Source organism: Amblyomma americanum, chromosome 1, assembly GCF_052857255.1.
Source record: "Amblyomma americanum isolate KBUSLIRL-KWMA chromosome 1, ASM5285725v1, whole genome shotgun sequence".
Classification (NCBI taxonomy): domain Eukaryota; kingdom Metazoa; phylum Arthropoda; class Arachnida; order Ixodida; family Ixodidae; genus Amblyomma; species Amblyomma americanum.
Window position 1 is genome coordinate 299,000,695 of NC_135497.1, and position 10,103 is coordinate 299,010,797.

Sequence of the window (10,103 nt, forward strand, 5' to 3'; positions counted from 1 at the left end):
AACGTGTTTTTCGCTCCGGGGCTACAGAAGAAAGCAAACCGAAGCTGCGCCACGCGAAGGTGACGCCGGTGTTTGTACAGATTTGTATCTGCTTTGCGGCACTTTTGGGCTCACAGCTGCCAGAGTAAGAGCTGCGAGGTATCAGCGCGTCGAGATCTTCTCTGACACGGGCGTCTTCGGCGTTCTCAGTTGTGGATTCAGCGCTCGCAAAGCACAAGACAAAAGGACAAAAGGGACACCGGAATAGTACGAAGTGGCATACTTACTGGTATCTCTGTTGTTTTTCGTTACTGATTGAGCCGCAAGGAAAAGAGTGCGAATAAAGAAAGAGGAACATAATTTTTAGCCAACACACACAAACACAGGATTTTCTTTTTCCGCGTGTCTCCGCTAGGCGTGCTACAGCTCGGCGGCCACTGGGAGATTGTTCGTAGCTTACACTGCGCGCGCGATATTCAGCGCGCTCAAATTTCCCCAAGTGGAGGCCGCCGCCGCTTGTGCGTCGGAAGCACTGCATATCGAGCATTTTTTAACGCTTCTCGCCTGTCTGCGGCGGCAGTTTCATTCAGAGCGCTGTGGGAGCTCCTGTCGCAGCTGACTGACCTAGGCTTTTCAGTGTGATCAACAGCAGCAGTCATAACAAGATCCGTAAACCTGCACATAGGTCAGCTGGCTCTTTCGTCGGGATACTTAAAAACGAGCTCCCAAAGAACCCGTCTGTATAGCCTAACACAGCGTAGTGGCTGAAAGACGCAAGCCTCGAGTGCGGACCTGCCGACGAAAAGATCCCTACGCACGAGACTGGCGGCAGTAAACTTCGCGAACTACAGCGAAAGTTTGTTCTGGGCCACGTATGGTTGGAGCAGTTGGATTTCAAAAAACAGCGCGCAAGAACAGAGCCGCAGACACACAGTAGACTGGACGTCGTAACGTGCATGTGTTTACAGCTCTGTGTTCTTTTGGCGCAGCTTTTGGAAGCCGATTCACACCCTGTCCCCTTCGGTATTTAAGCACTGGCGAAACGCGCACATTGCAACAGCAGCTTTGTCGTCGTTTGGACATATCCCCCTCATAATTCGCTTGAACTTATCCAGAACGCGACGGTGCCTTGACCTCGCATAGCAGAGGTGCCCTCTCCGAACTACGCGCATAGCAAACACGCCACTGCATCCGAATTTTCCTCCTCGCGCCACATAGAGAGCGAGGTGAGCACCAATTAAAAGAGCGCGTATTTTCTATCCATTTCTTGACTTTCCGACGTGTTCCTGGGAACCGTCCTCTTTTCACTTTTTTTTAGCGCTCGGAGATCTTTATTCAGCGCGGCGCGTGTAATTTTGTCTGACCTCAATCGAACCACGCCAGCTCCAGCACTGGGAGCGGTAATGGCACCGTGGCCCCAGCATGGCTCCCTCCGCCGGGGCTATATTTACCGCACCACGCGAGGATCTCGCGGTCATTCAGGAGGGCCCCTCTTACGTCACGTCGTAACCCCCCGAAACAGCCAACCGCAGCGAAAACCGACATTTCGAGGCGCGACTGAAAACAGCCGTCGTATTTCTTCCTCCGACCTTTTAACCAGCAATATTCGCAGCGTGCGCGGGCTACGTGTACACCCGACTGCGCCGACCCGTATACAGGGCTTCGACTGCTGGCTTTACTCGGGCGAGAGGCTTCTCCGTTTGCGCTCCACGCAATACTTTCGTAGACGGTAACCACACAGCGGGTGTCTTTGCAACGCGAACGCTGCGTGGTAGTTGCGGTCCGGCGCTTACGCGACACGACCCCTCTGCGAAGCGTTCGCGCGCGCGTATCGCAGCCGGGCGCCAAACTACACCGGACGACCCCCCCCCCCCCGCCTCCGCTCCTTGCTTATCGCTGCGTGAAAGATGAGCAAAAAAAAAGAAAAGAAAAAGAACCGAACAGAAGGGCATGGCAGGATCCCGGACGCCCACACAAAAGCCGTCAATCGAAAGTGCCGAGGGCGACCGTGCCGAGCGTCGCTCGCAGCTGAACTCCGAGCGGTTAGCTCTTCGCGGCGAAATTGAAACAAGTCTAGCAGCAAGCCGAAAAAAAGAGAAGTTGGAATTGCGCGTGGGGGCTCGTATAGGGCGCGCTGAGTAGGCCGTCGCCGCGTTGCGCAAACCAGCGACGGCGGTGTTGCAACGCGCTGTGTATACATCGCGCACGTGACGCTCCTAAATCGAAGCGAGCGAGCGAAAGAAAAAGAAAAGAGACGCCTAGAAACGGTGACTCGGCGAAACTGGAGGGAGTGGAAAAAAGAGAGAATGAAAACAACAAAACGAGCTCGGGGCTGCGCGTTGCGATGCGCCACAAATGGATAAAATACGTGCGTACACGCTCCCATCTATCCTCGCTCTCGTTACCCCGGCGTCGTCACTGTTATTTCAAGCCTCGTAACAGGAGGCGCGATTCCGGAGCTTTCTGCCGCTACACCCGTAGCGTGAAACGACACAAGTAGCTAAGATAGAGCAGGTCCATGTAAAGCAGCTCTGAGGCCTCCGGTGTGGCATGCAATAAGCGTCGATTACTGCATCGCACGCGAGTCGATGCCACTCGATTTTGATGCACAATGGCCGACGCTGTTGCTGTTAATCGCAGCGACAAAGCTGGGGCGCAGTGGAGTTGACTATACGCGGAGCATCTCATACAGCTAAGCCACTTCTCTGTTTTCGCCCCTGCGATTCCGCCCGCCGCTTTAACTAGGCGTGATGAAACATGGTCAGACTGCCTGGCCGGACTAGTGCTCGATTCGAGGGGCGGAAGCAGCTGTCTTTCAGACGCAGCAACACAGTGGAACACGCAAGTATGGCTAACAAAAGAACAGCCACATAATTTTTTGCCTTCACGCTGTTGATTTTCTCCAGCATCGTCTGCACGTAGCGAAAATCTTAAACGTTGAAAACTGTAAGTGTCCGAATTTTTCGGCGTCGCCCACATGGACGTAACAACGCAGGCCGCGAAAGGAAACCTAAGCAGCGTAATTTTGGGTCCACGAACTATGCTGAAAGTAGCCAGCCAATAGCAGCTCGCTGGGAGGTCGACAGACACAGCCGTTCAGTTTCTCCCCACTTTGGTTGGTTAACGTACGCGAATAAGACTATTAAAGCCAAACACACAACACATGAACCACGCTCCGTTTAGGCGCTACGAAGACAATTGATTCACGGTCTTTCTGGTTCTCTTGGCTAGATGGCGCCTCAAACGACGGCTTCAGTTCCGAGCTCGAGCTTAGGTGCCTTTAGATGAAATAGGCTTTTTTTTTCTTCTTTAATTCGCGCACAAGACACAACTGACATTTCGTTTGGAAAACTAGATGTGAAACTTACTGTTGTATCATGTCGTGAGGACCGCTGAGACAGCAAGGTGGTAAGCGCAAGAGAAACAAAGAAGAAAGCCGCAGGGTTACAACTTCGTCGCTTGATGCACAGTCAGAGATCGCGGTCCAGGACAATACGTTGATGTCTTGCACAATTTACGAGTTACGCTTTACGTTGTCTACTTGAAAAAGTGGCAGAGAACAACAGATGGCTGCGTTTAGAACGATTACGAGCAAGCTCGTGCTGAGCCTGTGGAAGGCTCGTTCGAACGGAAGTAAGAGATTCTCTTGCGAACACGATTTAAGCACAGTGCGAACGCGTGTTTCGTAATGCATACTTACTGTATGTTTTCACGGCTTGTGATGACAATGAAGTCGCACGAGAAAGTGAGCGGTAAAAAAAGAAAGAGATATTTGATCGTACGATTAGTCAGTGCCAGCGCAAAGCATACCGGTCACCTTGATAGCAAGAGGTGCAGGCTGAGGTGCGAAAACGGTTTTGGTAATCAATAGTAATAACGGAAAAAAAAGAGAGATAGATTGAAAATAACAGCAGTGTTCAGGTGCGGGAAACAGTGGCAAGCTTGTTAACATCGCGTTAGTGATAGGCACTGCACGTTTGCTGACACAGGTATTCACACCAGACGTTTACTTGTTTAGGCTATTAGGGCAAGAAATAAAATCCTGGAGAGCAGCCTAATTGGAGGTCCCAAAACAAACAATCAAAATCAACACTCTAGTAAGATATATTTAGTAATGAAATTAGACAAAAAGCCAATTTGTTTAGGCGGGGGCCAGGATATATGCCGTGCAAGTAGTCCAAACGAAAGACAGTATTCAAACCAAGCGGACAGAAAAAGAAGGACGCTTTGTCACATGGTACCTGCTACTGAACCGAAGAAAGGCGACCAATACGGCAGCCGTAAAGAGGCAGAAGGTAAGATTGGCCATGGTGATTGGCCAATCGAGAAAGAGCCGGAAACCAAAATGAGCGGAAACAGAAGAGAGCAGAAAGCAATTGCGTCACTAAACAGCACCTACTGAGCATATTGTACAATTCCTTGAGCGCAAGATGTTCTCTATGCCTACGCAAAATGCCCACCAGTTCAAGAAACGTCTCGAAGAATGCGAAATGAAAAAGAAAAGAAAAAGAGTACACTAGTGAAAAGCGTTTTACACACTAACTACCATGCAAAAAAATAACAATGCACAGGTACCGTAACTACAACTACGAGTAATACACAGCCCTCCACCCCAGTACTTCTATTGGGCAGAACTAGGCCGGACCTCCTCACTACTCGTCAGTCGCGTTTGTTGTGGTTTTTTTTAAATTTAATTTCTTCCTTTTAACACCCTCCGCTGTTTTGCGCGGTTAATCCCAGACAGTCGTTAACTGCCTAGTTTCTCTCATTGCTCAGCGTGAATTGTGCACTCATAGACACACGAAGAGCAAAAAGACACGAAGGGCACAACATTTTGCTGCGCACCGCATCGGCACCACGGACTCCACAGTGCGCAGAGGTAATCGGCGTGCGCGCTTAGTTCGGGCACGTGCAGAAAGCCGCACACTCGGAAATTTATTCCAGCGTTTACGTGTGAAGGCGAGACTGCAGGCCTCGGTTTCACTCCTCCGGAGTACAATGTTCACACTTTCACACGTAAACGCTCGCACGTATGAAACCAGTGACGAATTCCTGCGGTTCTGACAGGTGCCGGTCCCCCGCCCGCAAGAAAACGTTCGTAAAGCAGGATCGCAACGTGCCAAGAAAAACAAAAAAAAGAAGAAGAAGGAGAAGAATAAGAAAAAAAAACGCGAGAGTAACATTTGTGGCTTTACACAGCATTTCGAGCTTGTGCTCGCCCTGTACCAAGCGATATGTGCACGCTGGCAGCGAGCGAAGTGGTCGCCGCCGGCGCTTGTTTGCAAGCACAAAGTGTGCAGTCTTCAGAAAGTCTCTAGCAGTGGGCTGTGCCGATGTGTTGCGCAAACAGTGGCACGGAACTTTCACACGCACACACGCACACAAAAGAGAAACGCCATGTCGAACATCGGCGATACGTTCAAGAGCCGAAGCGAAGAGAAACCCCTCTACTCGAATCATGCGTCATTAAGGCATGCTCCCGCCCATATACATACGCGCTCAACGTTCGGACGTATGCGCTCTGCGCTGCATTTCAGAGGAACATTCTCTTGACAGTCGCCAGAAATTTCAACGCCCCAGCTGCACCTGGTATTCTGTGTGCCGGAATATGTTACGGGAAGGGCCAATCTACGCTGCGACGGATACACTCGACAAAAACAAAATTATGTACATGCGCAGGGCGAATTGCGATTCCTTTCAACAAAAACGGCAACTGTTCCCTACGCTTGAACTTCGATAAGCGTGCGAAACTTGCTGAAAGTTGCCTGTCGCGGGCGAGGGCAACACTCTCTGCACGTATGCAGTTCTCCGCCTAAACCATTTCGATTTTGCGCCTGTGCAGAAAATTTGCGGGCGCAGTCAATGTCACCCATTTCGCTGTCCCCATTTCCATAATCAGCGAGGAGCAGGATACTATCCCGCGCGTGTCGGTGCTCTCACTGCTCGAGACCCAATTCGACGCCAGACTAATCCGCTCGCAGCAGTAACCTGCGCTGAGTCGAGCGATCCCGTCAACAGTCAAGCAATCGCTAACGCAGTGACCAAATTAAAAACCTGGATGAGAATAACCTACTGCTGCCCTCTCGGAGAGCGACTACTTCACGAACCCTCTCGCCTACTGCCCCTTACACCTTGTCTACGCGCTAATTGCTTCTTGTTCGCTCCTGTTTCGACAGTGCAGTGAAGCTTGACGAAGCTGGGCCTTCCGCGAGAGGAGTAGTCGCACAGTATGCCACCTCCCTCAGAGAGCGCTGCGCGACCGCCGAGCTGTTCCGCAGAGCGAACGCAAATAATCCCCGGTACAGCGCAGTTTCTCCGAAGCTGGGGCTCTTGAACATTTCGCATCATGGTCACCTCACCGTTGCCACGTTCATGTGTGCAATATAGTATATAAACTGACAAAACTCGCGCAGGCGGGAGAAAAACGCCAGAAACCCTCGCGCGCACAAATCAAATGGTCAGCGCTAAATTTACTGCGAGGCTTTCTGGAAAATTTTCGAGCGCCTGCGCAGTCCCCTCCGCGCCGCACACGCGCGGGCGGGGCCCAAGGCAAAAGCGTTTCGTGGCACTGCGACATATCAGGGCTAAGGAAAAGAGAAAGCGCCAGTGAGGTCAAGCAGTGTGTAAATGCAGCACAGCCGCCGTGACGTTGAGGCCAAGGCCAGTACTTACTGCTTACTGGCTCCAGTTCTACGCAGCATGGGGGAACGCAAACGCCATGGTGTGAATATTCTTTTCTCTTTTTTGCGTTTTCTCACAAGGAACAGCGCCAAGCACACAAGGAAAGAGAGAAAGGGAAATTGTGCAGAGCGGAAAGGCAAGGCATCCACTCTGTGCACCCAGTCTGGAGCACCAACCGAAGGCACTGACGTGGGCGCCCAAGTTCGTTACAAACAGAAATCACTGGCTCGTCGCGTGAAAACGGTCGAAAGGCCACATTAGAGAAACTGCGTGTTAAGAGGAACTCAGTGTGCGGCGCTTGTTGCCGGCATAAAGCTTTAGAGTTTTGATATGCGCTGCGATAAAAAGCTTTAGAGCTTTGATATGCGCTGTGATAAGATAGCGCCCTGCGGCCCGTAATTACTCTCCTCGCTAGATCTCAAAAAGGAAATTACACGTGCACACAGAAGCGCCACATTTACATGATAGCCAGCAGCGCTTCGCAACGCGTATACAGCACGTATACGACATCAGCTCTTTGTAAACAGACTCCTATCACACGATTTTGAGCGAGGCGACCAAAGACATCGGCAGAACAAGTTGCAGGTTCTATGGCGCACTCCAATCGGCGATGCGGATCAAGTTCTCTTGTTCCCCGAAACCGAATTAAGAGCGTGTTTCCACGGGCGATTTGGAGTCAGATCTTGAGTTTTGATTGGAACGCACGGTATGGTCCCTAGACTCCCTAGATATCCCGCTCCTTCGCGGATTCGGGGGTTGGCTCCGAACCGCTGATTGGAACACGCCATTAGTCAAGTCACTTATGAAGCAAAATCGGAGTGGTCAGTAAAATACACTCGTCTACCCCTTGCGAGGCAGTTACTTTTCGTTTATCTGATGCGATAAGCTATCCGCGTTGTCCGGGTGACCTTGGAAGAAGAGGATGAGGTAGCAGACGAAATAACACACAGCTTCGACATAATACAGGGACATAATACAGGGACATAATACAGGGACTACGAGAAATCGCTGCAGTAGCTACACCGGCGTTTCGCGCGAGTACCTGCATTTTTTTTCGTCTAGTGCTGCCTTTATAAACTCTCAGTAAATGCGGGCTGGACATGGGTGTTAGTGGCACAACACAGAGAGTGCTTACGGCACGTGTAAACACATACTGTAAACACATAATGACGACACTAAAAGAGCAAGCACAAACATTTCTTCTCGCACCGTGACATGCCACGTGAGGTACTAAGTTTTTTTCTCGCTTTTATTTCCTCGAGAAATGTAAGGTAAACACATAAGTCAAGCTAGCTTGCGAGTACTACTCACAGACAAAAATGATGGCCATAAAAAAGATTTGCTGGATGCAGACTTTAGTCTGCACCCAGCTGCAACAGCCATGTTTTTTTTTTATTTCGAAGAGGTCAACGCCCCGACTCGAACTTTCGAGGTGGAAGCAGAGCGCGCTCTCAATATTGTCTCGCAAAGAAAGTGACCAGACTGCTGCGATCCCGGTCACACATCAGTTATCGCTGCGAAGCGAAGGCGAGAAAATGAAGAGAAAAAAGAACGGCTCCGCAGACAAAAGGCAGTTGAATTGTCTGGAAACGGACGAAAATAAAAAGAGAGAGCGTTGCACATTACACATTACCGACAGTTAGCCCGGCTTAACGTGCGGGCAAACAAGATCAAGCACAGTGACAGCAGCGCAGCCCAGAGTTTTCTCTGAGCTGCGCTGGTATAAAGAAGACAAAAGCAAGAACGTGAAGGCCTCATATGCGAATGAGGCGTGCAGAAACAGCGCTCACCTTGAAGCGTCAATGAAGTATATTATGAGAGATGCTATGCTTAACAGGAACACCAGGACTACCTGCAAAGACAAAAAAAGTGCGCAGTGTTGAGAATTTGAGCGACGCATGGCTGCAGCAAGCGCTCGGCGGCATCTCTCAACGACATAAAATGGCCGACACAAACAGTAATGTTCATGCGCCATACGGGGAAACAAAAGTTCCCTCGGAAGAAGAAGAAAAAAAGCGTTTTTAGTGACGCGTTAACTCGCGTTTCATTAATGAAACTTTGACGAGGCTTGAGGTGACCAAAGACAGCAAGCAACCTCTTCGGAATTCAAGCCTTCGCTGTCCTTGTGTCAACGGTTTCTAAATGAGTGATGGTTGTCAGTGCGTCCAAGCTACATACTGCTCGTTATTCGAATCTTTTTAGTGCAGCTTGACTCGTCATGCGTGAACTGGCAGAATGGCTAGACTGCGTCTATACATTTCAATTGAATTTTGGGGGGCCGCCGCGGTGGCCGAGTGGTTATGGCGCTCGGCTGCTGGCCCGAAAGTCGCGCGTTCGATCCCGGCCGCGGGGGTCGAATTTCGATGGAGGCGAAATTCTAGAGGCCCGTGTACTGTGCGATGTCAGTGCACGTTAAAGAACCCCAGGTGGTCGAAATTTCCGGAGCCCTTCACTACGGCGTCTCTCATAGCCTGAGTCGCTTTGGGACGTTAAACCCGATAAACCAAACCAAACCGAATTTTGGGGTTCACCGCCCCGAAGCGACACATAGGCTATGAGGCACGCCGTATAGTGGAGGGCTCTTGATTAATCGCTCATATCGCACAGCACACGGACGCCTTTCGCGTTTTGCCTCCGTCGAAGTACGGCCGCTGCCGCCGGGGTCGAACCCACTACCTTGGGATCAGCAGCCGGACGCCAAAGCTACTGGGCCCCCGTGGCGGATCTATCTATACATTTGGCTTTGTGCTGCAATAGTCCTGCTTTATGAGCAAGACCAGCCGCCGTCAACATGCGATAGGCTGGACAGCAGTGTGCGTCAGGCGAAAACTTCCTCCACAGTGACACAGCATTAAAAAAATTAGGAACTGTCCGCTCAAAGACCAGAAATTAAGCAAATGTAGTGCATCGAGTACTGATATTCCTGATGGTGCCAGTCGACTGCATTCATGAGTAAACGGCACGCATGCAATGTTACTGGCATGCAACTAACCATTCCTCCCCTATTTCTGTTCCTCACTGGCATGGCCGTCGGCCATTTCTCTGCGTTAAAACGTAGCTCTCTGTCCCTTTCGGAAGCCTCTCAGGCCTGCCAGTTTTGGACAAACGTTTCGCAAGGCCAACAGCGTTCGAATACTTCTACACCCATCACAAAGCGTAGCACGTAAGAATCATTTTATACTTCGCATCATATGCTGAGCGAAAAGAAAGAAAAAAAATGGCCTGGCTTAGCTAAGGTTAAGCCTAGGATGCGAAGCATAATAGATTTGTGAAAGGGATTCGGTATCGCCTGCCCGTAAGTCAGGCTAGTCTCTTCGTTGTTTAGCAATCTCCTGGAGGAGCGGGAGTTAGCCTTGGTGGTCGCGGCCGCGCGGCGACCGCGCGAGTTGAGCCCCGTCTCTCCTCAGCTGTCGTGACGTCAGACCACGTGCTCGGCTGCAGCG

The 10,103-nt window shown here is 50.8% G+C and overlaps 1 protein-coding gene across 1 annotated transcript in view; it reads right to left on the reverse strand.

The window, feature by feature from the left end:
* LOC144115280 (calcium-activated potassium channel slowpoke-like) overlaps nucleotides 1-8,513 on the reverse strand; it is a 68,608-nt gene extending 60,095 nt beyond the window's left edge. Inside the window, 2 exon segments of the mRNA XM_077649600.1 lie at nucleotides 4,221-6,669; nucleotides 8,451-8,513. Coding sequence (XP_077505726.1) covers nucleotides 4,221-4,288 — 68 coding nt within the window. The 5' untranslated portion in view covers nucleotides 4,289-6,669; nucleotides 8,451-8,513.
* Between the last annotated feature and the right edge of the window lie 1,590 nt (nucleotides 8,514-10,103).